Source organism: Pangasianodon hypophthalmus, chromosome 26 (assembly GCF_027358585.1).
Source record: "Pangasianodon hypophthalmus isolate fPanHyp1 chromosome 26, fPanHyp1.pri, whole genome shotgun sequence".
Taxonomy (NCBI): Eukaryota; Metazoa; Chordata; class Actinopteri; order Siluriformes; family Pangasiidae; genus Pangasianodon; species Pangasianodon hypophthalmus.
In genome coordinates, this window is record NC_069735.1 from 18,844,637 (window position 1) to 18,871,653 (window position 27,017).

General features: G+C 42.4%; 1 protein-coding gene across 7 annotated transcripts in view; it reads right to left on the minus strand.

Moving 5' to 3' along the window:
* Nucleotides 1-300: 300 nt before the first annotated feature.
* lpar2b (lysophosphatidic acid receptor 2b) overlaps nucleotides 301-27,017 on the minus strand; it is a 30,051-nt gene continuing 3,334 nt past the window's right edge. For 4 of the 7 annotated variants that reach the window (XM_026911288.3, XM_026911287.3, XM_026911286.3 and 1 more), the window contains 4 exons: nucleotides 13,415-13,967; nucleotides 12,731-13,145; nucleotides 8,596-8,852; nucleotides 2,551-7,070 (listed from right to left, as the gene is read on the minus strand). In XM_026911288.3, coding sequence (XP_026767089.1) covers nucleotides 6,984-7,070; nucleotides 8,596-8,852; nucleotides 12,731-13,145; nucleotides 13,415-13,759 — 1,104 coding nt within the window. In that variant the 5' untranslated portion in view covers nucleotides 13,760-13,967 and the 3' untranslated portion in view covers nucleotides 2,551-6,983. Of the gene's footprint in view, nucleotides 790-2,550; nucleotides 7,071-8,520; nucleotides 8,853-12,730; nucleotides 13,146-13,414; nucleotides 13,968-27,017 lie in introns of those variants that run through there. The other 3 variants (XM_026911294.3, XM_026911291.3, XM_026911290.3) reach the window with 3 other exon arrangements.

Sequence of the window (27,017 nt, forward strand, 5' to 3'; positions counted from 1 at the left end):
AATAAATAGGACAGAGAGTGTATTTAAATTTAAATAATGATCATATTAAGTGCTTGTTAAACTGAGCATTTAAATGAAATAAATCATATAAAGTGTGTTCTTTGTCACTAGGGGGCAGTAGTGCATCTATAATTAACACCTTACATCATCTAGAGCTTTAGCATGACTGTAATAACCTCACCTTCTCAGGATTTAGTCAGGAGGTCTGTATCATAAAAAAATAAAAATACCAGCAACAAGAAACATTCACACTCAACTCTATATGTTGCTCAATGAAGAATGAATCTTTCTGTCTTTCCATCTTTCCTGTGTTGTGTTTAATTAGTGCCAGTAATCAGAGTTAGACTCAAATCATCCAGATAAAAATGCATTCCAAGGATATTCATTTTTCTTTACATTTAATATTTATTTACATATTAATTTTGGCATTATTTGTGTTTTGTGACTGTATGTATTTATATTACATCTGTGGGTTTATATTGAATACTCAGCTTTTGTAAGTCACACATATGCATTTAATTTAATTCATCATTAAAATAAATATGACTTCATTACATGACAAACAGTAAATGGTGACCTTGTGACAATAAATTGTAATAAAAACACGTTTAAATCGAATGGCAGCACAGAATTGTCCACTGGGTGGAGTAGGCGGAGCTTGATGTCAGCATGGCGCGTTTACTTTTAGGAGTTTTACGCACTCATGAGGGGTTTACTGAGCTTTCAGGTGTCAGTCGAGCCTCAAGCAGTGGGGTTTTCTCCTGTGTCGACTTCTTTATCCCTGTCCACCTACACACACACACACACACACACACACACACACGAGGTATTGTTGACATCTTCCTGCCAAGTTCATTTTTTAATCTAATTCACTTAAACCAGATGTGCTCAGAAGTTTCTAATAAAGAGATTCGCATCATGAAGCTGATGTTCCTGATCTCATATTATTATACACTATTCATTACATTATACAGGAACTCATTCATCATCATCATCATCATCATCATCATCATCATCATCCTCGTCGTGTGTCAGTATGGGGCATTAAAACACTGAAATTCATACTGTTCTTACTGTTGAAGACCTTTTTTGTGATTTTCTGTTAAATATATTTTCCGTTATTATTGTTCATTATTGTTATTGATCATAAATCACACAAACTCCTGAACGGCAAAAACACTGAAATCTGTAAATATTATATCTGTAATATTGCACTATAATATTGCATAAAGAACCACTGCATGGCTGTTTGACTCAAAGTTTAATTAATGTACTGTATCTATAAATGTATGTAATGTATATACAGTACTGTGCAAAAGTCTTGGCACCCCCTTTTTTTAGTACTAATTTTATAGATTTTCTGACTTCTACATTATTGATTCAGTACAAAACCATTTTAGATTCCAAACATTAGTTTTCCAGCACAAAATGAAACGTTCCAGAAAAATGTTTGTATGTCAGTAAAGAAAGCAGCAGATTCCATAAGAGACACTTTTCAGATAAAAACATAATGAAGGCTGCTGGGTTTCGCTGCAGAAATAAGAAGCGAGTCGACAGTCAAAGTCTCCAGAAGAACTGTGGCTGCTTCTGCAAGATGCTCAGTAACACTTCCAGCTCATTTCCTTATAAAACTGCACACACTGCACCTCAGATACTGCTTTATTTATTTAAAGTGAAGGATCGTCACATTAAATACTAACTTTGTTTCATTTATTACTGTTTACTGCTCTTTATAGGATTTTTTAATGTAGAAACATTTAATTTCATTATTTCTGAAGGCGTCTTTACTCTACAGCGTTTCTTTACACGTGCCTAAGACTTTCATAGTACTGTTTATACACGTGTGTACATAACAGTTTGTGTGTAATGTATATATGTAGATAACAATTTATACAGTTCCCTCAGAAAGTACTGGAACACAAGCCTGGAAAAGCATCATGAAAGAAGAATGCAGCAGTTTGGTGAAGTCAGTGGATCACCGGCTTGATGCAGTTACTGCAAGCAAGAAATATGCAACCAAACATTAAGTGTTATATACTTTATCTGTTCCAATACTTTTGCTCACCTAAAAAATTGGGTGGTCTGATACAAAAGGTGCCACGTTCTAAGTTGTGTAACACGTCTAGATGTAAACAACAGGAAATGAAAGCTGAAATACTGATCTATCGTCTCATGTTCATCTTTTGATCTCAAACCCAAATGTCTTCAATGTAGAGCAAAAACAAAAGAACTGGCCTTGTGTTCCAATACTTTCAGAGGGGACTGTGCATAGGTGTGTGTGTATGTATGTGTGTGTATATATATATATACACACACACACACACACACACACACACACACACACACACGCCACTGTGCAAAAGTCTTAGGCACATGTAAAGAAATGCTGTAGAACAAAGACGCCTTCAAAAATAATGAAATTAAATGTTTCTACATTAAAAAATCCTATAAAGAGCAGTAAACAGTAATAAATGAAACAAAGTCAGTATTTGATGTGACGATCCTTCACTTTAAATAAATAAAGCAGTATCTGAGGTGCAGTGTGTGCAGTTTTATAAGGAAATGAGCTGGAAGTGTTACTGAGCATCTTGCAGAAGCAGCCACAGTTCTTCTGGAGACTTTGACTGTCGACTCGCTTCTTATTTCTGCAGCGAAACCCAGCAGCCTTCATTATGTTTTTATCTGAAAAGTGTCTCTTATGGAATCTGCTGCTTTCTTTACTGACATACAAACATTTTTCTGTAACGTTTCATTTTGTGCTGGAAAACTAATGTTTGGAATCTAAAATGGTTTTGTACTGAATCAATAATGTAGAAGTCAGAAAATAAACATCTATAACAAAGTTTGTACTAAAAAAAAGACTTTTGCACAGGACTAATAGATAGATAAATAGATAGACAGATAGATAGAATGTATGTACTGTATATATGACTTTTGTTTTAATCACACTTGGTTTTTTTGTCGCTTTTCGTCCACCATCCTGTCGATCGCTAATTTCAGCGACATGCAGCTTTGTGACATTTGCACGCTTTAAATCAGAATTTAAAAGAAATTCTTTTTACTTTACCCACAGCTTTTATCTTCCCAGTTATTTACAGGAAACTGCCCCTCAGCTTATTTTTATATAATGAGGACCAGGTGGAGTCGCAAAGCAGAAGCGCACACACAGCATTTGAGTAACACACACTGGATTTTCCGACATTCAAATCCAAACCCACGAGCATTTCTTCTTGCAAATGATGCACAGATAAGTACATAAATAGTCATTACTCAAACACAGACACGCTGCATGTTTTTAAAAGCTTTTAATGTTGTACAGCTTGACCCCACAGAGCAAAACACAAAAAGCACAAACACACACAATATTTGAGTAACGCAGATTCTCTCCTAAGCAAATGTCTAATAAAGAGATTTTTAAAATGGTGTTATTTAGTGAAAGTTATTTAAAGTTATTTAGTCTTCAGCACATCGGAGTTTACGCTTCTTTGCGGTTTCTCTGTAACATGAAGCTGTGGTATAAGAGGAATAGAAATCTCAGAGACTCTCGTTTTAGGAAAATAATCAACAGTAACTTTCATCACACCTGGATGATCAAACATTAATCTGCATTACTCAAATCCAAACAATACAAAGCATCTGTAGTTTCTCTTTTATTTTCACTCATAGCACTGAGTCAGAGTTGCTCTTTTATGCTGAAGTTTTTTCTCGTAAAAGAAAGATTTAAAATATAACTGTGTGTTATTCTGGTTAGTATTTGTTTTTATAAAGAGGTGTATTTACATCAGCATAAAAGTGCTAACTTCTACAAACACAGTTCCAATACTGTTTCCAAACTGCCCTCGTCAACAAACCGCTCACCAAAAACACGCCATTTCCTCGCAGATTTACACACTCCGTACAGTCATATCATCTCGCTAACTAGCTGGCTTGCTAACTAGCTGTAATTTAAAATACAAGTTTGTTAATCAAGCTAGCTAGCTAGCAAGTATCTATCTAATCTAACGACTAGGATTTGCAAACTCACAAACTAATGGCTTCATCAGAATTTTAATTTAATACAGACTTGCTAACTAGCAGAAAAAAGTTCACTGTTTGCTGGTTTGCTTTTTTTTTTTTTACTAGCATCATAATTAGCTATCTAGCGAGTTCATTCATTACTCAAGTAATGCAACAGCACCATTAGACACTGTGTAAGCATTAGAGTTTATAAATATAAATGAAATAAGTCTGTTAAGTAGTAATTGTAATAATTGTAACCAGTTACCAGTTTGTAGTAACTGGCATTAAACTAGCAGGTTGGAAAACTTAGCTAGTTGTGTTAAGTAGCGCAGTTCCATCAGGAGGAACGAAACCGAAATGCTGTATTTTAGGAATGTTGTTGTTTATAATTATAGAAATATTTGTCAGCCATTTTGAAAAGGAAACTGTCAGATTGGAGCAAAGCCTTCTGGGTAAAGTTCTGGATAACGTTTACATTACTGTCGAGTGTGAATCTGATCAAAGCAGACTTTTTAGAAGTGTTTTCTAAGCGAGGGGAAGTGGACGAGGGCACGTTAAAACCAGCAGCGGGACTGAGACACGGCGAAGCTTCCGGAGACAGACAACATCAAACGATCTCCGATCTCCAAACGCTCCGCCGCTAACAAGCAGGAAGCAAAGAGACAGCGAGAAGCAGCTTGTTCCAGTGAGTTTATTTCTGATTAAAAAAATCCTCTGGAGCAGAAAATCCATCAGAATACAAAAATAATCCAATAAAACCTAGACAAAAAACAAACAAAAAATAAACAGCAAAGAAGTAAAATTATAACGCATTAGTAATGTAGCTTTGTACATGAGAAAATGGCTGCTCTGGAGGACACACTGAGGACGGGGATTGCTAACACACACACACACACACACACACACACACACACACACACACACACACACACAGAAATAACTAAACATCCGTTCTTAAGCACACAGACAGGAAGACAAAAAGCTGATGCAGGAAGTACAACAGCAATATGGTACAGTGTCTATAGTGACCTTTGACCTGTAGTGCAGCGGCGCTGGTGTGTAAACGTGTGTGTGTGTGTGTGTGTGTATCTGTGTATGTAGTTCATTTATAAGGAACCTGTTTACAAGCCAACCATCCCAAAGGCAACAAGCTCACTTCCTCACAGGACAGGAAACGATGTAAAATATCAAACGAAAGCTGTTGTTGGCGCATGAGCTAAGTGTGTGTGTGTGTGTGTGTGTGTGTGTGTGTGTGTGTGTGTGTGTGTGCGCGTGTGTGTGCGCCATGCAATGCTTGCGTGTGACACTAAAAATGTTTCCATCCACACACTGAAGGAGGGATCTGTAAATATTTAAGTGATTATTGTACACACATGTCCAACCTCGGTGCGACAAACGTAGTACACACACACACACACACACACACACACACACACACAAATCCGATGCGCATCTGTTCACCATAACCAGAAAACCTTGGGGGGGGGGTATGGTAACAACATATTGCTATGGTAACAACATGCTAAGGGTCAGTTAGCTGTATACACACACACACACACACACACACACACACACACACACACAACAACCCTCTAACATCCCCTCTACATTCACATCATAGCCATGTGCTGATAATCGGTTCTACAACATATTGTGATATTTTTTGGCGTTTCTGATATGAAGGTTCGAGGAAATTCCATAAATCAGAACACGAAAGTTTAAACAAAGTGGCTCTCGTATATAATATTGCAATAATATTATGCAAAAAAAAATGACAGAAAATCTAAAACATTGTTAAAAAATACGATATTGTCACAGTACTCTACAATAGCGTGTAAAAAAAAATTAAAAACAACCAAAAGTTAACACACCTGTCAGCTTGAGATTATTTAGCATTTATTAATAATAACGAGCTGCAGGAATGTTCAGGAATGTTGTGTTAACTTTCGGCCGAAAAGAAAAATGTATATACGAGTGAAAAATTCTGACAGTTTAACAACAGGAGATTTGTGTGTTTTTATTTTTATTTGTTTATAAGGACCTGAACAAATACCTACATTATGGGGACTCGAGTCATCATGAATGAAATATTGACCCTTCATCAGAGTTTATGATCTTATCACGATACTGTAGTGTGAAAACGACTGCATAGCAAACATCTTGTTCATCGCAACATTATTATGGGATCGCTCAGGCAATGTCGCGACACTCAAAGATATTTTTACGATATATGTTGTGTATCTTGACCATTCAAAAGTTTACATTAGTTTAAATTAGCGAGAAGATTGTGAGTTTGAATCTCAACGAAGCCACAGCCATCCATGACCGGAAGTCCAACAGAGCAACCTGTGTGGGAGGGGCATACTCTCTCTCCTGTCAATCACAACTACACTAGCCAATCACGGGGGTCTCTGAGCTCATGTATGTGGAAGAGGGCGGATAGCGCTTTCCTCCGAGTGTGTTACGCCGCACCGTGACGCAGCATGAGCAGAAATGATACGGCTGGCTTCACGTGTCTCGGAGGAAGCACACGATAGGTATCTGTCGTATGACGGGGAGGAAATCGGGGAAAAAAAAAGGAAAAGGGGAATTAAATTTAAATATATAAATAAATGTTAACGTCATTGCTTGTTACTGTAGTAATGGAGTTAAAAGCACTGACAGCTGATGATACGCACAATATTCAGCAAAACGCAGGATGAATCAGTTCATATATTCTGGTATTGATTCATGTTTCACTTCGACTAAACTGTAAAGACAATTATCTGCACATGGCTATAATCATCTCAGCTAACCCTGGACTTCTCCTTACAGTTATTGAGGAATAAAGTTAAAGCTAACGTTCCTTTTTAATAATAAAAGTCGGGTTTATGTATAATGAGCAGCAAATTAATGTGTGTACATGTTAAAAGGACTACAGCAAAAAAGAGAGAACACATTACAATGAAAAACAGAATGTATACATCAGATGTTCAAAAGTTCAATCAAGTCTGATTTTCACCCCCACACGAGGATGAAACACAGGTTAATTTACACGCTACACACGAGTCCTCCAACTCTGCTGGCCTTCTCTGGATAGCAAAATGGCAAAATAAAGAAAAGAAAAAGGAAAAGGAGAATATTACACAATTATTCGGGAGTAATTAAAGAACAGCAGATGAGTAGTGTTATAAATACGGAATGTTTGAGATTGTTATATTATTACGGGATAAAAATCCCAACTGCTCTCACACACACACACACACACACACACACACACACACACACACACTCATTAGCATTTAATTGTTCGGTCTCATTTAAAAAAAAAATCAAAACACTAAATTAAAAAAACTAGCAATGCCCCTTAATGCAGATAAACACGCAGCACAGGGATATAATGATGAAATTTAGATAAATTTTGGGGTTTGAGATTTAAACAAATAATTAAATGAAGACCTCAGAGAAAATCTAATCTCACTCCCAGTTTTAAAAAGCGTTTCCTCTGCGCTCAGCTCAGGTTTCTGGTGCTAGCATTCTTAAGGAACTATGATAACATTTATAGATTATTAGCTTGCTAGCTAGGTGACGCCATTAACACCATGCATTGTGGAAACATTGTGGAAACAGCGTCAGTGTTGTTAGCACCTTGCTCCCTGCTGTTCCTGCGTATCTGTAGCAGGCTTGGTCTTGGTGCTGATGCTAAGTTTATGTTTTTAAGCCAGTTTTAGCACTGATTAGCGTGACCTTGATGTGTTAGCACTGCTCTGTTAAATGCGACAGCGTGGTGATCTGTTTCATTTGAAGCTTCTAAAGACCACAGATGATTAATAACCTAGCTAGAATATTCAGTCGAGTTTTCCGATTGTCCGAAGCGTTGATGTTTTCCACAACCAGTTCTACCAGTGAACATATTTCAGAACAATTTCGTGACTTGACCATTTAGCGCTTTCAGTTTATTGGACTAAAACGTTATCTACAGTCCTGTGGGTTGCTTGTGAAGGGAGGATTTCCTTATGATGCAGTGATGGTGATTTTGAGGTCAATGTGGTGCTACAGCGCTGAAAAAAAAAAACAATAAAAACAACCAAAACAGCTAACACAGCTACATCCCTTCCTGTTTTATCATCATACTTTTTACTAGCAATTTGCTTTTTGGGGTCACTGTAAATCACGACAGGACCACAGCTAAAGAATCAAAACTGTTGAACTCACTTATCTTGAACATGCTAGGTTTAGAGCAGTTAGCGGTATGACAGACGGGTTTCTAGCGACTTTTAAAGCACCTTGCGCTCGATGTTGTATCAATATTAGTGTCTCGTTGCATGTCTGAAGTGGAGGTTTGTTTTCTTTAAAAGGCGATTTTGTGCCATCAGGATTTTTTAGGCTAATATTAAATTTAAACATAAGAAACCAGCTACTGAAGGAACTTTAAAATGGCTAAACCCTGGCTGCATTTATGACGTTCTCGTTGCATTCTTATAGAAAAGGTGGTAGTGGTGTGTTTATAGTAAAGCGCACTACGATGGGATTAGCGCTTACAGCCCTTCAGCGTCTTGACTTGGACCTGATCTCGGCGTGGTGCGTGATTTCGGATCCGTTGGAGTCAGTCAGTACCTCTTGGTTGAGCGTGTTGAAGCGGACATCAGCGTGCTGGCCTGTCCGTCCACGCCGGAGACACAGCCAGCACAGGATGCGCTTAAACGTGCGCCGCATGTCCTGGTCACGGTACGAGTAGATGATGGGGTTCATCAGCGAATTTAACTCGGCCAGGACCAAGACGAACTTCTCTACTTTGAGCACGCCGCAGTTACACTTCACACCGTCCAGCAGCAGCAGCACCAGACCCGGAGTCCAGCACACCACAAAGCACCCTGACACACAGACAAGAAGCAAAGCGTTACATTAGCAACATGGAGTTACAGCATCAACTCTCAACACAGTCCCAGATCCCAGTCTGTGCCCTTATTTCCATTACTGAGTAAGTCACAGTGTAACTAATCGAAGCGTGAAATCGTGCTTGCTGATTGCCCAAATTCAGACTTACACATTTATCTAAATTCAGATCTCAGATCAGATCACTAGTCTCACACCAGAAAATAAATAATGCGTTAAAACCATAGACCGCAATCTGTTAATTTGTATGTGGTTCGGGACGTGGCCTAGCGAGAAAGATCATCATTTCTATGCTGAAATAAAAGCTAAATCACATCTTGAAGCTCGTCCATTATTGTCACCAAACCACACCCTCCAGAGAAACTCCGCCCACTTTCACAAGCACTGTTTTATATAGTACCACAACTGTACCATATTAATTTATGCTTTTTATCTGAAGGTTTCTTCCTGATATCATCTCAGGGAGTTTATAAATTTAAAATGTATATTCTGAATTTATAGTTTTCTGTAAAGCTGCTGTGGGACAACGTCCGTTGTTAAAAGCACTACACAAATAAAACTGAACTGAATTGATGATTTAGCGAGTCTTTTACACAGACAGTGAGACGGGAAACGAGACGGAACCATCGAGAACATCAGCATTTACTCCAGATGTGTTGGAAATGACTAACTAAAGGCTAAGATTACACTCGAATTACACTGAGAATCAAACACTGAGGCTCTGGACATCTTTTTAAGAAAGCATCCTTTTTATTGTTGCGTCTCACCTCATGAAAATTCAGTCACTGATGTCGAATCTTTTCATAAACACGGAGACACATGACTGTTTCCAATGTAGCAAAGAGCTAAGAGCCGATATCGCCTGGATTTTAGACCAATAATCCAGTTATTCAGCACATGTTTTCTCTAAATCTGGTTCACGGTCGGGTTGTACTTCTGCTTTAACATGTATTTGCATTGCGTAACAGACACATGCTAACATTCAGTCCTCCAATAAGCTAACCGTGAACCGTATGTAGCTGCTGTGCTGGGTGGCAGGTAATCACTGATTGGTTGGCTGGGAGGCGTGTCCGATTGCGTGTCCGATTTGATGGGATTTGTGATATTTCTTCTGCAGTTTTAATCAAATTCAGATGAATATTGTTTAAATCAGAGTAATACTGTTCATAATACATCTAAAGTGTAAACTTTCACTCTAAATTTTCCCTCATCACATGAACTTTCCGTCTTCTGTAGACGAGCTCGTGCTCTGAAGCTGCTTTCTGAAAGTGTGGTTCGTTAAAAACCTGAAAACAGCTGGCAGCAGAAACGGGTGAAAAACGCAGTGTATAAATCTCAGTGTAAACAGATTCGGTGTGTGAGTGTCTCAGACCGGTGTCTTTAATAAACACTTCTCCTCTGGGGTAAAACCCTCACGCTCAACAGCGAGTAGAAATGAACACGAGCGCGTTTCCTGCGTTTCCTGTTCACACACGGCGATAGGAGCGATCACTTTACTGTATAACGCTTTTATTTACAGAAAACTGCAGTCGTGATAGTGTTAATATAAATATATAAAGTGTGAGGCTTAATAACAGCTGTAATGTGTGTTATCACACACTGTTCTGTCTCTTTCTTCTAACACACTCCTAATAAACACACACTGTAGGTGATGTAAAGCACAGCAACGCAATAACAATAAAATCTAAAGCATCGTTCGTGAGTGATGGATTTCATTGTGGATATAAATGCTAGAGAAACTGAAGTGTTTTCATACGAGAGCTGCTCATGCTGCTGACTACAGACGAGTTAAACACCTCCGAAACGCCTTCAGGGAGAATTCACTCGCTTTATAATTAATAACGCGAGGTTTCTGTTTTCCCAGCACTTTACAAAACAAGGTCATGTCTGTGTTCTCTTCTATTTCTTCTTCTTACACTGAAACATAGAACTCGCATTGTTTTTCATCTTTTCTTCTCTGTTTAATTCAGAATATTGTGCTGTGGTTCGTGCCGCTGAGTTCTGGATTGTGATTGGTCAGAAGTGCAGCTGCAAATCACAGGTTTATTTATACTAACGCGCTCGTTGTCGTACGTTATGGTTTCTATAGTAACAGCTCATTCACAGGGACAGTCAGAGGTAAAGCTGTAACTTTAAGTTGTCTGACATCTTCAGAAACTTTTTTTTTACTTTAACAGAGAAACGCTTTGCAATTTCTCAGTAACATACGAGCTGTGTTTTTTTTTAATCTTATTAACTTGAAGAGAGAGATAAAGAGAGGCTGGTGAGGGAACTACTATTTATAGCTGCTATTACGTAAGAGACAACAGGGACTAACCTGCTTCACAACATTAAATGTAACTATAAATGGGTAAAATGTATGACATCATTCTTTACTTGTAATTGTTGGTAAATTGCTGTGGTGTAAGAGAAATAAATCACTTTGGGGACGTGCTGTAAGAGGAAAATAATCCACTACAGGGTGGTAACAGTACCTCCGCTTCATCACTCCACCCTGTGCTTAATGATCTTCCTGTAACACACATGTTTATAACTTGGTAGGAAGTGTAAGTTCCATGTTGTGCCCTTCTAATTCGGAGGTTGATTGGCATGTTGCGGTGTGACAACATGCATGTAACCAGCCATGAATATTGAGTTTATTGTTATCAGCTCACTGACATTAAAGAGGAATTATTAGATTATTGAGCGTGGAAGAATACTGAATGTGGAAATGTACAAGAATTTCAGGTAGTGTGTGTTCTGTTGGGACATGCATCCATGTGATCAGGAGTACACCAGATTCCTCACACACACACACACACACACACACAGAGAGAGAAAGGAATGCAGAGGAAGTACAAAGAGTGTGTGTGTGTGTATGTGTGAGAGAGAGAGAGAGGGCAGGAATGAAATGCGAAATGGTGAAAGGCTGGATAAGCGAGTCACGACAAGCCCAACACTGCTCAGCACTCCTGCCCTTATTTTGTGTGTGTGTGTGTGTGTGTGTGTGTGTGTGTGTGCGCGCGCTTCTCAGTGTAACTTGACTGTAAACACGTTCCAGGTGAACGAGCGGCAGAAAGATATTCCTGAATCCCTGTAATAAAGGAGTGTAAACAGAACACACACTACACCACTCCGTTGCTGCAGGGCATCAAGAGGAGGAGAAGAAGAAAAACGAGCAGCGGTTTATAAGCCGAGAAAAACCAAGCCACGATTGATCCACATACCTACAGATGATTGATTTAGTCTCCAATTGGTCAGAGATTTAACCTGGTCTCCAATTGGTCAGAGATTTAGATCAGTCTCGGACTGGTTGGAGATTAGACCTTTCTCAAGTTGGTCCAAGATTTTGGACTGAGACTTAGACCGGTCTCTAACTGGAAAGGAGGTTTAGTTTAATATATCATATGACTTATTTATTTATTTATTTATTTATTTATTTTTATAGAGCTTTTAAGGGGGTCATCAGTTGTTCCTCTGGGGCAGAGGTATTCAAGCTGTGGGAAAGGAATTGTGGAGGATGAGGGTGAGATGGAAAACACCAAATAAATTAATATTAATAAGTAGTAATGAGGAGAAATAAGTAAATATTTAAATGACCCTTTGCACATTTTGAGAGGTCTCAAAAAACTGGGAAGTGGGGCTCATGAGGAAAAGTTTGAATGTGTCTGCTCTGGGGGAACCCCTAAAGGTTCTTTGTAGAACCCTATAGCAGTGTTTCCCTAACAGAAACACTTGCAAACAGAATCCTGTTTAGTAAACCAGGAACCCTTAATTATCCATGAATCCTTAAAGAACCCTTCAAGAACCCTTTTTTTCTAAGACTGTAGACTTACGCGGTGTTGAGTGTAAGTGCTTTTGTATGCATGTATGTTACCCAGAATGACAAAGACGGTCTTCATCAGGTTCTCCACAGTCTCTTTGTGTTTGCTCTGCACTGTATGCTGGCTCATGCGCTGGCTCTTGTGCCGGACATAGAGGAAGATACGGGTATAGACCAGCACCATGACGCTGAAGGACAGCAGGTTGAGGACGGCCCAGAACACCAAGTAGCTGCGGCTGTACATGGGCGCCATCTTGGAGCAGTTGTCCGTGTCACACAGGCAGTTCCAGCCCATGCTGGGGATCAGACCCATGAGCACGGCAATTGCCCAGATGCCCACAATCAGCAGGATCACCCGCATGTTGCTCATCTTACTGTGGAGCTGCATGGTGAAGATGGTCTGGTGTCTCTCTAGAGCGATGGCCATCAGGTTGATGACTGATGCAGTCAGACTTGTATCAATCAGACCCTGCAGGAGGAAGTGGACATGGACCAGGGTTAGATTTTCATATCAATCTGTATCAGTTAGTTTTTTCCCTCAGAGTTTTGTTGCATCACAGTGGTCTGTGGTTGGTCATTTCTGAGGTGAGCTACAAGCTACAAAGCATCAGGTTTCCTTCACAGGAGTACAAAACTTTTTCTTCCATTTACTGCATTTTCTCTGTCCATTGCTCAGAGTCACTGAGGTCTGCTCAGTTGTGTGTGTGTGTGTGTGTGTGTGTGTGTGTGTGTGTGTACCTGTCTGAGGAACCACTGGTACACTGTGAGTTTAGCAGTCCAGGGCCCGGTGTGGAACATCAGGTGCAAGTAGGCAATCCCAGCAAACAGGTCAGCTGCCGCCAGGTTCCCCAGCAGGTAGTAGATGGGGTAATGGAAGCGTCGGTTTATAAAGATGGCTGACATGACCAGAATGTTAGCCGCAATGACGAAACAGGCCACGGTCAGTCCCAGAGTCACCACGGCATAATCCTTTGGGCGAAACTCGTCCGAGATAACCTTCCCCGTCAGGTTGTAGTAATCCGGGACTGAATAATTGGGGCATGTTTTGGAAGCGGCTACTGCTGCCATGGTGACAGTGGTCATGTTGGATTTCACTTTCCCAAGGACGGGCGAGGCAAGGATCGAGGAGGGAAGGTGGTGTGTGATTGGCTGGGTGTGGGGTTTGTGGTGTGTTGATTGGCACGCCAATTAGGTGAAAGGGATGATGGGTAATGGAGTGGTGAGAGGCATGGAGCTTCAGGTCACACAGTTCGTCTCTGATAAAACCAAACAAAGCAGACACTCTTCTCGCCTGGACAGAAAATTAAAAATATCAAAATTAAAACTAAATTTTTAATAGTAATATCTGGAGAATTAAATAACTGACTATAAAATCATTAAAATGGTATAAATGATTAAAAACCATAAAATAGAATAATAAGAGGGGAAATAATTGAAACATTGAATAATTAGTGAAATAATTCAAAGGATTTTTTTAATTAAAAAGATTCATCATTTACAAAATTACCAATTACCAAAAATTTTAACTAATTATAATTATTAATCATTATTATCACAATAATAAATCTAACTGAACTTTATAACAGACATTATTAACCAAATTAAACCCAACTACAGCTGTTCATAATTTAAATAAATCCAATGCTAAGTAAAAGCAATCAGAAGCAGCCTGAGAGGGAAGTGAAAGCACGACGTGGTGTTAATAAGGTGATACGTCATCTCTCCTTCAGTGAGCGAGTCAGAGCCGTGATTACTACTGCAAGAATCAAATCACGATGTAGAGGACGTGCGCACACACACACGCAAACACACACACACACGCAAACACACACACACACGCAAACACACACACACACGCAAACACACACACAGTTTAAATGCAGCTTGTGCAACACGATGATTAAAAAACAACGCAACAAACATCACTAGTAATTTTATCTCCACTAGACGGCTATAACACAAACCTGTTCATCACGGCTGCTTCCACTGAAACATAAATCTTATTACACAGAGATGTTTAATACACGATAAACAGCAGACAGACGATGAAACAGGCAGGGAGAAGAGGAGTGAGAGAGAGAGAGAGAGAAAAAGACAGGTGGAGAAGAGGATGATGGGGAGACAGGTGGGGTGGAGAGGAGGATGATGGGGAGACAGGTGGAGAGGAGGATGATGGGGAGACAGGTGGAGAGGAGAGGAGGATGATGGGGAGACAGGTGGAGAGGAGGATGATGGGGAGACAGGTGGAGAGGAGGATGATGGGGAGACAGGTGGAGAGGAGGATGATGAGGAGACAAATGGAGAGGAGAGGAGGATGATGGGGAGACAGGTGGAGAGGAGAGGAGGATGATGGGGAGACAGGTGGAGAGGAGAGGAGGATGATGAGGAGACAAATGGAGAGGCGGATGAAAGGGAGACAGGTGGAGAGGAGAGATTTGTTGCCCCTGTGTGAAAAGCCCTTAAAGCTTCAGACATCTTTTAATAATCCCAGTTATTGATGTAGACCTCCTCCTCCTCATCATCCTCCTCCTCCGCCTCATCCTCCTCCTCATCAACCTCATCTTCCTCCTCCTACTCCTCCTCATCATCCTGCTCAGTCAGTTTTTGCAGTACAGTATTGTAGTACTGTGTTGCAGTATTGTGTTGCAGTACTGTGCTGTAGTACTGTGGTGTAGTACTGTGGTGTAGTACTGTGGTGTAGTACTGTGGTGTAGTACTGTGGTGTAGTACTGTGTTGCAGTACTGTGGTGTAGTATTGTGGTGTAGTACTGTGGTGTAGTACTGTGTTGCAGTACTGTGGTGTAGTATTGTGGTGTAGTACTGTGTTGCAGTACTGTGGTGTAGTATTGTGGTGTAGTACTGTGGTGTAGTACTGTGGTGTAGTACTGTGTTGTAGTATTGTGGTGTAGTACTGTGGTGTAGTATTGTGGTGTAGTACTGTGGTGTAGTACTGTGGTGTAGTACTGTGGTGTAGTACTGTGTTGCAGTACTGTGTTGCAGTATTGTGGTGTAGTACTGTGGTGTAGTACTGTGGTGTAGTACTGTGTTGCAGTACTGTGTTGCAGTACTGTGTTGCAGTACTGTGTTGCAGTACTGTGGTGTAGTACTGTGGTGCAGTACTGTGGTGCAGTACTGTGGTGCAGTACTGTGGTGTAGTACTGTGTTGCAGTACTGTGGTGTAGTACTGTGTTGCAGTACTGTGTTGCAGTATTGTGGTGTAGTATTGTGGTGTAGTACTGTGGTGTAGTACTGTGGTGTAGTATTGTGGTGTAGTACTGTGGTGTAGTACTGTGGTGCAGTACTGTGGTGCAGTACTGTGGTGCAGTATTGTGGTGTAGTATTGTGGTGCAGTACTGTGGTGTAGTATTGTGGTGTAGCACTGTGGTGTAGTACTGTGGTGTAGTATTGTGGTGTAGTACTGTGGTGTAGTATTGTGGTGTAGTATTGTGGTGCAGTATTGTGGTGTAGTACTGTGTTGCAGTATTGTGGTGTAGTACTGTGATGCAGTACTGTGGTGCAGTACTGTGGTGCAGTACTGTGTTGTAGTATTGTGGTGCAGTACTGTGTTGTAGTATTGTGGTGTAGTATTGTGGTGTAGTACTGTGTTGCAGTACTGTGGTGCAGTATTGTGGTGTAGTACTGTGGTGCAGTACTGTGGTGTAGTACTGTGGTGCAGTACTGTGGTGTAGTATTGTGGTGTAGTATTGTGGTGCAGTACTGTGGTGCAGTACTGTGGTGTAGTATTGTGGTGTAGTATTGTGGTGTAGTACTGTGGTGTAGTACTGTGGTGTAGTACTGTGGTGTAGTACTGTGGTGCAGTACTGTGGTGCAGTACTGTGGTGCAGTACTGTGGTGTAGTACTGTGTTGCAGTACTGTGGTGCAGTATTGTGGTGCAGTACTGTGGTGCAGTACTGTGGTGCAGTACTGTGGTGTAGTACTGTGTTGTAGTATTGTGGTGTAGTACTGTGGTGTAGTATTGTGGTGTAGTATTGTGTTGCAGTACTGTGGTGTAGTATTGTGGTGTAGTACTGTGGTGTAGTACTGTGGTGCAGTATTGTGATGTAGTACTGTGGTGTAGTACTGTGGTGCAGTACTGTGGTGTAGTACTGTGGTGCAGTACTGTGGTGTAGTATTGTGGTGCAGTACTGTGGTGCAGTACTGTGTTGTAGTATTGTGGTGTAGTATTGTGGTGTAGTATTGTGGTGTAGTACTGTGTTGCAGTACTGTGGTGTAGTATTGTGGTGTAGTACTGTGGTGTAGTACTGTGGTGCAGTATTGTGGTGTAGTACTGTGGTGCAGTACTGTGGTGTAGTACTGTGGTGCAGTACTGTGGTGCAGTACTGTGGTGTAGTACTGTGGTGCAGTACTGTGGTGCAGTACTGTGGTGCAGTATTGTGGTGCAGTACTGTGGTGCAGTACTGTGGTGCAGTACTGTGGTGCAGTACTGTGTTGTAGTATTGTGGTGTAGTACTGTGGTGTAGTATTGTGGTGTAGTATTGTGTTGCAGTACTGTGGTGTAGTATTGTGGTGTAGTACTGTGGTGTAGTACTGTGGTGCAGTATTGTGATGTAGTACTGTGGTGTAGTACTGTGGTGCAGTACTGTGGTGTAGTACTGTGGTGCAGTACTGTGGTGTAGTATTGTGGTGCAGTACTGTGGTGCAGTACTGTGGTGCAGTACTGTGGTGCAGTACTGTGTTGTAGTATTGTGGTGTAGTATTGTGGTGTAGTATTGTGTTGCAGTACTGTGGTGTAGTACTGTGGTGCAGTACTGTGGTGCAGTACTGTGGTGCAGTACTGTGGTGCAGTACTGTGGTGTAGTACTGTGGTGCAGTACTGTGGTGCAGTACTGTGGTGTAGTACTGTGGTGCAGTACTGTGGTGCAGTACTGTGGTGCAGTACTGTGGTGCAGTACTGTGTTGTAGTATTGTGGTGTAGTACTGTGTTGCAGTACTGTGGTGTAGTACTGTGGTGTAGTACTGTGTTGCAGTACTGTGGTGCAGTACTGTGGTGTAGTACTGTGGTGTAGTACTGTGGTGCAGTACTGTGGTGTAGTACTGTGGTGCAGTACTGTGCTGTAGTACTGTGGTGTAGTACTGTGGTGTAGTATTGTGGTGTAGTATTGTGGTGTAGTACTGTGGTGTAGTACTGTGGTGCAGTACTGTGCTGTAGTACTGTGGTGTAGTACTGTGCTGTAGTACTGTGGTGTAGTACTGTGGTGTAGTATTGTGGTGTAGTATTGTGGTGTAGTACTGTGGTGTAGTACTGTGTTGTAGTACTGTGGTGTAGTACTGTGGTGTAGTACTGTGGTGCAGTACTGTGGTGCAGTACTGTGCTGTAGTACTGTGGTGTAGTATTGTGGTGTAGTACTGTGTTGCAGTATTGTGGTGTAGTATTGTGGTGTAGTACTGTGGTGTAGTATTGTGGTGTAGTATTGTGGTGTAGTACTGTGTCGTAGTATTGTGTCGCAGTACTGTGCTGTAGTACTGTGGTGTAGTACTGTGGTGTAGTACTGTGGTGCAGTACTGTGGTGTAGTATTGTGGTGTAGTACTGTGGTGTAGTACTGTGTTGCAGTACTGTGGTGTAGTATTGTGGTGTAGTACTGTGTTGCAGTACTGTGGTGCAGTACTGTGGTGTAGTACTGTGGTGTAGTATTGTGGTGTAGTACTGTGGTGTAGTACTGTGGTGTAGTACTGTGGTGTAGTATTGTGGTGTAGTATTGTGGTGCAGTACTGTGGTGTAGTACTGTGGTGTAGTACTGTGGTGTAGTATTGTGGTGTAGTACTGTGGTGTAGTATTGTGGTGTAGTACTGTGGTGTAGTACTGTGGTGTAGTACTGTGGTGTAGTACTGTGTTGCAGTACTGTGTTGCAGTATTGTGGTGTAGTACTGTGGTGTAGTACTGTGGTGTAGTACTGTGTTGCAGTACTGTGTTGCAGTACTGTGTTGCAGTACTGTGGTGCAGTACTGTGGTGCAGTACTGTGGTGCAGTACTGTGTTGCAGTACTGTGTTGCAGTACTGTGTTGCAGTATTGTGTTGCAGTATTGTGGTGTAGTATTGTGGTGTAGTATTGTGGTGTAGTACTGTGGTGTAGTACTGTGGTGTAGTATTGTGGTGTAGTACTGTGGTGTAGTACTGTGGTGCAGTACTGTGGTGCAGTACTGTGGTGCAGTACTGTGGTGCAGTATTGTGGTGTAGTATTGTGGTGCAGTACTGTGGTGTAGTATTGTGGTGTAGTATTGTGGTGTAGTATTGTGGTGTAGTACTGTGGTGTAGTACTGTGGTGTAGTATTGTGGTGTAGTACTGTGGTGTAGTATTGTGGTGTAGTATTGTGGTGCAGTATTGTGGTGTAGTACTGTGTTGCAGTATTGTGGTGTAGTACTGTGATGCAGTACTGTGGTGCAGTACTGTGGTGCAGTACTGTGTTGTAGTATTGTGGTGCAGTACTGTGTTGTAGTATTGTGGTGCAGTATTGTGGTGTAGTACTGTGGTGTAGTATTGTGGTGTAGTACTGTGGTGCAGTACTGTGGTGCAGTACTGTGGTGCAGTACTGTGGTGTAGTATTGTGGTGTAGTATTGTGGTGCAGTACTGTGGTGCAGTACTGTGGTGTAGTACTGTGGTGCAGTACTGTGGTGCAGTACTGTGGTGTAGTACTGTGGTGTAGTATTGTGGTGTAGTATTGTGGTGTAGTACTGTGTTGCAGTACTGTGGTGTAGTATTGTGGTGTAGTACTGTGGTGTAGTACTGTGGTGCAGTATTGTGGTGCAGTACTGTGGTGTAGTACTGTGGTGCAGTACTGTGGTGTAGTACTGTGGTGCAGTACTGTGGTGCAGTACTGTGGTGCAGTACTGTGTTGTAGTATTGTGGTGTAGTACTGTGGTGTAGTATTGTGGTGTAGTATTGTGTTGCAGTACTGTGGTGTAGTACTGTGGTGTAGTACTGTGGTGCAGTATTGTGGTGTAGTACTGTGGTGTAGTACTGTGGTGCAGTACTGTGGTGTAGTACTGTGGTGCAGTACTGTGGTGTAGTATTGTGGTGCAGTACTGTGGTGCAGTACTGTGGTGCAGTACTGTGGTGCAGTACTGTGGTGCAGTACTGTGGTGTAGTATTGTGGTGTAGTATTGTGTTGCAGTACTGTGGTGTAGTATTGTGGTGTAGTACTGTGGTGTAGTACTGTGGTGCAGTATTGTGGTGTAGTACTGTGGTGTAGTACTGTGGTGCAGTACTGTGGTGTAGTACTGTGGTGCAGTACTGTGGTGTAGTATTGTGGTGCAGTACTGTGGTGCAGTACTGTGGTGTAGTATTGTGGTGCAGTACTGTGGTGCAGTACTGTGGTGCAGTACTGTGGTGCAGTACTGTGTTGTAGTATTGTGGTGTAGTACTGTGTTGCAGTACTGTGGTGTAGTACTGTGGTGTAGTACTGTGTTGCAGTACTGTGGTGTAGTACTGTGGTGTAGTACTGTGTTGCAGTACTGTGGTGTAGTACTGTGATGTAGTATTGTGGTGTAGTACTGTGGTGTAGTACTGTGTCATAGTACTGTGTCGTAGTACTGTGGTGTAGTATTGTGGTGTAGTATTGTGGTGTAGTACTGTGTTGCAGTATTGTGGTGTAGTACTGTGTTGCAGTATTGTGGTGTAGTATTGTGGTGTAGTACTGTGTTGCAGTATTGTGGTGTAGTACTGTGTTGCAGTATTGTGGTGTAGTACTGTGGTGTAGTACTGTGGTGTAGTACTGTGTTGCAGTATTGTGATGTAGTATTGTGGTGTAGTACTGTGTCATAGTACTGTGTCGTAGTACTGTGTCGTAGTATTGTGGTGTAGTATTGTGGTGTAGTATTGTGGTGTAGTATTGTGGTGTAGTACTGTGTCGTAGTATTGTGGTGTAGTACTGTGTCGTAGTATTGTGGTGTAGTACTGTGGTGTAGTACTGTGTCGTAGTATTGTGGTGTAGTATTGTGGTGTAGTATTGTGATGTAGTACTGTGGTGTAGTACTGTGGTGTAGTATTGTGGTGCAGTATTGTGGTGTAGTATTGTGGTGTAGTATTGTGGTGTAGTACTGTGGTGTAGTATTGTGGTGTAGTATTGTGGTGTAGTATTGTGATGTAGTATTGTGATGTAGTATTGTGGTGTAGTACTGTGGTGTAGTATTGTGGTGTAGTATTGTGTTTTACTGCTGTTTTTATGAGACACCACAACAAAAGAACTTCTCATATATTCCACATAAACAAAACTAACCGTTCCAGGTAGCATGTGTGATGCTGTGATGTGCAGAGTAACGCCTCACTTACAGTCCAACCAGTACAATACCCACACAAAGAGAGGGAGAGAGAGACAGAGAGAGAGAGAGAGAGAGAGAGAACAGAGAGAACAGAGAGAACAGAGAGAGACTATGACTTTTACGATGCCTTTAATGCATCTGTTTAAAAAACAAAATGCATCAGGCCACCCATATCTCTCTCTCTCGCTCTCTTTCTCCCCATGCCTGTATCTGTCTCTCTCTCTCTCTCTCTCTCTCTCTCTCTCTATCTCCCTGCCGGTATCTGTACATCTGTTCCTGTCCATCTCTCTTTCGCTCTCTTTCTCTTTCCTCCCATGCCTGTATCTCTCTCTCTCTCGCTCTCTTTCTCTTTCCTCCCATGCCTGTATCTCTCTCTCTCTCTCGCTCTCTTTCTCTTTCCTCCCATGCCTGTATATCTCTCTCTCTCTCTTGCTCTCTTTCTCTCGCTCTCTCTCTCTTTCCCCCCCATGCCTGTATCTGTCTCTCGTCCCCATGCCTGTAACCAATCAGATCACAGTCCCCTCCCACAATTCCACTGTAACTGGTGCTGGAATTGTGAACTGGTGATGTTAGCAGTTTGGATGCAGAGTACTTTCATCGCCATGACAACTCATTTACCTTTATAATAAAATACGTCAAATAACATTGTGGCAGATAGCATTAATGCTAACGCTAATCTGGCATTCTTGCTAGCAAATCACAGTTAATTTTCAACAGAGCCGTCATTCTGTATGTCAATGATTCTGAGGAAACACACACACACACACACACACACCTCATTCAGCTGGTTAACAGGTTTTTCTGGTTCAGCCCAGTCACAGTGTTTTCGTGAATATGACGTGACGCACTCTAAATATTTCCACATATATAATATACACACACACACACACACAAACACACACAGACACACACACGCAATATAAGAATAAATCAGACTCTGACAGCAATGACAGACACTAAGAGTGAAATCACCAGCGTGGGAGTATTTAGTGTAACAGAGTGAAACCTGCCAATCAGTTTCATCATCACTGCTCAAATCTTAGTATTTACCACCTGCTCAGATTAATCAACCGCACAGACACGAGGATCACAGATCACACACACGTATACACACACACACCCATACACACACACCCATACACACACACCCATACACACACACCCATACACACACACCCATACACACACACCAGTACAACTGTGATGGGACTGTAGTCATGAGGCTGCAGGTAATCACAGGTAATCACAGGTAATGTGAGGCAATGTGAGGTGATCACAGGTAATGTGAGGTAATCACAGGTAATGTGAGGTGATCACAGGTAATGTGAGGTGATCACAGGTAATCACAGGTAATGTGAGGTAATGACAGGTAATGTGAGGTAATGTGAGGTAATGACAGGTAATGTGAGGTAATGTGAGGTAATGTGAGGTAATGTGAGGTAATGTGAGGTGATCACAGGTAATGTGAGGTGATCACAGGTAATCACAGGTAATGTGAGGTGATCACAGGTAATCACAGGTAATGTGAGGTGATCACAGGTAATCACAGGTAATGTGAGGTGATCACAGGTAATGTGAGGTAATGTGAGGTAATGACAGGTAATGTGAGGTAATGTGAGGTAATGTGAGGTGATCACAGGTAATGTGAGGTGATCACAGGTAATCACAGGTAATGTGAGGTGATCACAGGTAATCACAGGTAATGTGAGGTGATCACAGGTAATGTGAGGTGATCACAGGTGATCACAGGTAATGTGAGGTGATCACAGGTAATCGCAGGTAATGTGAGGCAATGTGAGGTGATCACAGGTAATCACAGGTAATGTGAGGTGATCACAGGTAATGTGAGGTGATCACAGGTAATGTGAGGTGATCACAGGTAATCACAGGTAATGTGAGGTAATCACAGGTAATGTGAGGTAATGTGAGGTAATGACAGGTAATGTGAGGTAATGTGAGGTGATCACAGGTAATGTGAGGTGATCACAGGTAATCACAGGTAATGTGAGGTGATCACAGGTAATCACAGGTAATGTGAGGTGATCACAGGTAATGTGAGGTGATCACAGGTAATGTGAGGTGATCACAGGTAATCGCAGGTAATGTGAGGCAATGTGAGGTGATCACAGGTAATCACAGGTAATGTGAGGTGATCACAGGTAATCACAGGTAATGTGAGGTGATCACAGGTAATGTGAGGTGATCACAGGTAATGTGAGGTGATCACAGGTAATGTGAGGTGATCACAGGTAATCACAGGTAATGTGAGGTAATCACAGGTAATGTGAAGTGATCACAGGTAATGTGAAGTGATCACAGGTAATGTGAAGTGATCACAGGTAATGTGAAGTGATCACAGGTAATGTGAGGTGATCACAGGTAATGTGAGGTAATCACAGGTAATCCCAGTCGTGCTGACATTCAGTACAGCAGCGTGACTGTGAATGTGATATTAATTAATTTTTACACACCTAAATATGGCCAAATATGTTGTTTATTTTTGCTCCAACACTGAAAATAGTTCCCAAAGAAGCCACAGCTGGATGGAGCGTTGCATGTTGCCATGGTAACGCACAGCCTGACTGACAGGCGGTAGCAGGTGTAGTAACGGGACTGTAAGGTTATGTAGTGAGCACAGACGAGTGGAGCGATACACAGGGACGTGTCTCAGTGCTGTTACACTGAATATCACTCTCTCAGCATTAACAGCCTGAAACTAACCGCTGTATTAAACATATTTAAACAGGGGTGTAAACGTAACAGGTCACAAAAACACACTGTCTGATGTAGCCGTGATACTTACGCACCAGTCCTTCTCTACGCCGTCGTCATGGAGAATTAACAGTAATTATTGTTAATTAGAGGCGTTTAAATGGTCTTTAATGAAAGCCTGAGGTAGACATTACTGCGTAACGTGATCACAGAACGACCGTCTTCACCATTAACTCCTCCGACACAACACACAGTCAACACAAATACAATAAAGCTGCTTCTCTGAACACACTTTCATTTCCCCACTGGTGCACTGTTAGCAAAACCTCAGTGATTTTAATATATATATATATATATGTTAAAGAGAGAGAGATACAGGCGGAGAGAGAGAAAGAGAGAGAGACAGATACAGGGAGGGAGAGAGAGAGAGAGAGAGAGAGAGACAGATACAGGGAGAGAGAGAGAGAGAGAGAGAGAGAGAGAGACAGTTACAGGGAGAGAGAGAGACAGATACAGGCAGAGAGAGAGAAAGAGAGAGAGAGACGGGGAGAGTGAGAGAGAGATACAGAGAGAGAGAGATACAGGCAGAGAGAGAGAGAGAGACAGATACAGGGAGAGAGAGAGACAGATACAGGGAGAGAGAGAGAGAGAGACAGATACAGGGAGAGAGAGAGAGAGAGAAAGAGAGACAGATACAGGGAGAGAGAGAGAGAGAGAGAGACAGATACAGGCAGAGAGAGAGAGAGTTACAGAGAGAGAGAGAGAGAGGGAGAGAGAGAGAGAGAGATAAAGCTGAGAGAGAGAGAGAGAGAGAGAGAGAGAGAGAGAGAGAGACAATTACAGGGAGAGAGAGAGAGAGAGATCTGGGGGACTCGTGGATGTTGAGTGTTATGGTGATCTGGTGTGTTTGGATGCTGTCTTCCTCACTCTCATTAGTCACTCAGGTGTGTGATGGCAGAGTGACTGTATGCCTTACATATCAGAGATCTCTCACGTCTGTGTTTCCCCCTGGTTCTCCTTTTAGTTCTGCTGTTAGAGCTAGTCCTGCCGGAGTCCCCTGCACTCCTCATTAAGTTTTATCTCCACACGGTGACTGTGAGTGTACCTAACCACTTTCCTTCTCTTTCTGCCGAGCTACACTCCTGAGCTGCTGGTGATCCAGACCTCCCTACGCTCTGGACCAGATGAGCATCACTCCTGAGCTGCTGGTGATCCAGACCCCCCTACGCTCTGGACCAGATGAGCATCACTCCTGAGCTGCTGGTGATCCAGACCCCCCTACGCTCTGGACCAGATGAGCATCACTCCTGAGCTGCCGGTGATCCAGACCCCCCTTCGCTCTGGACCAGATGAGCATCACTCCTGAGCTGCTGGTGATCCAGACCCCCCTACGCTCTGGACCAGATGAGCATCACTCCTGAGCTGCTGGTGATCCAGACCTCCCCCCCTTCACTCTGGACCAGATGAGCATCACTCCTGAGCTGCTGGTGATCCAGACCCCCCTACGCTCTGGACCAGATGAGCATCACTCCTGAGCTGCTGGTGATCCAGACCTCCCCCCCTTCACTCTGGACCAGATGAGCATCACTCCTGAGCTGCTGGTGATCCAGACCCCCCTACGCTCTGGACCAGATGAGCATCACTCCTGAGCTGCTGGTGATCCAGACCTCCCCCCCTTCACTCTGGACCAGATGAGCATCACTCCTGAGCTGCTGGTGATCCAGACCTCCCCCCCTTCACTCTGGACCTGTCCACCGGCAATGCTTCATACTGCCACGAAGACGCTTCAGCTGTTTTCTATGGACTACACCAACACACATTGTACACACACACACGCACACTACAGTGTAAACCCATATGAGGATGGGTTCTCTGCTGAGTCTGGTTCCTCTCTGGTGCCACCGTCGCCCTGCTTGCTCATCAGAGACGGCACACACACACACACTTCACTTCACTTTACTTTTGTTTGTGTAAAGCTGCTTTGAGACAATGACCTTTGTAAAAAAGCGCCATACAAATAAAAATGAATTGAATTGAATAGATAGAGAGAGAGACAGATACAGGGGGAGAGAGAGAGAGAGAGATACAGGCAGAGTGAGACAGAGAGAGAGAGAGAGAGAGAGAGAGAGAGAGACAGAGAGAGAGAGAGAGACACAGGGAGAGACAGAGAGAGAGACACAGACACGCCGTGTATCAGGACACCAGCGAGCGCTGCAGTGTTGCTGTGAGTATCACTGTATTATGGAGGAGAGCAGGGCTGTGTGTTGAGCTCTGCGTGACGGATTGTGTGTGTTTGCAGCTGGAACGTGCTGTAAGTGTGGAACAGAGTGATGTATAGAGCTGAGTGCTGTGTGAGGAAGCCGAGTTACTGTTTCCACCCTGAAGTGGATTCTTTTTCAGCACGTCCTCCAGTGTTTTATTCCTCTTACACCACAGCGATTCACCAACAGCTGCGATTTTTACTGCTTAGTGAAGGACAGATTGTATGTTTTATAGTTATATTTAATAAAATATCAGTGAAACAGGTTCTTACTGACATTACAGCACTTAAACACTCGTTCCCTCACCAGCTCCTTTATTTATTTATTTTTACCTCTTTTGAAGTTAATCACAATCCAGAAGGCAACAGCTCTGTGGTGTAACAGTGTTGGAAACAGAACTGGGGTTAAAAGTGCACTAATAACACGCAGCTCTAATGAGCCATGAGAGCACCTGCTCGCGTTTCTCTCTGGAACGATTCCGAGTGTGTGTACGAAACTCCAGACTTCCAGAAAACGTCTGCAGAAATAAACACGACTGAAAATAACATGTACCATAAACGACGTGTGTTTATTCTAAACCCTTTCCCACATCAAGCCACACACGAATCGTTGAGAGGTTAGGAGCCGTGTGCTGAACTTCTGCCTTGTACGTGTTCTCCATGATGGATTAGAGCGATGATGTTCTAAAAGCAGCACATCATCAGAACGCTCACTAAAGAAATATCACAACATGGACTACAAAACACCCGGACGCATGAGCCTGAAAACTCCACGATTCAGTTCCACTGAGAACCAGCCACAGAAACTCAAACTGTTCCCCGAGAGGAACAAGCTGAAGAACCCTCAGCAAACCCAAAGCCTTAGGAAGTCTTACAGCATATCACAGTGATTACAGGTCAATTACAAGAAGCTTAAACTCTCGCCTACGTAGGCAGCCTTCACCCCAGTGCATCACATGTTCTCCTTCTGCACACCACCACTCACACACCTCACACATACAAGAAACCATGAGTCACGTCCCAAACCACCCGCCTCTGCCCTAGATTCAAACCAGATGTGCGTAACACACAGTGTTGCAAAAGCACAC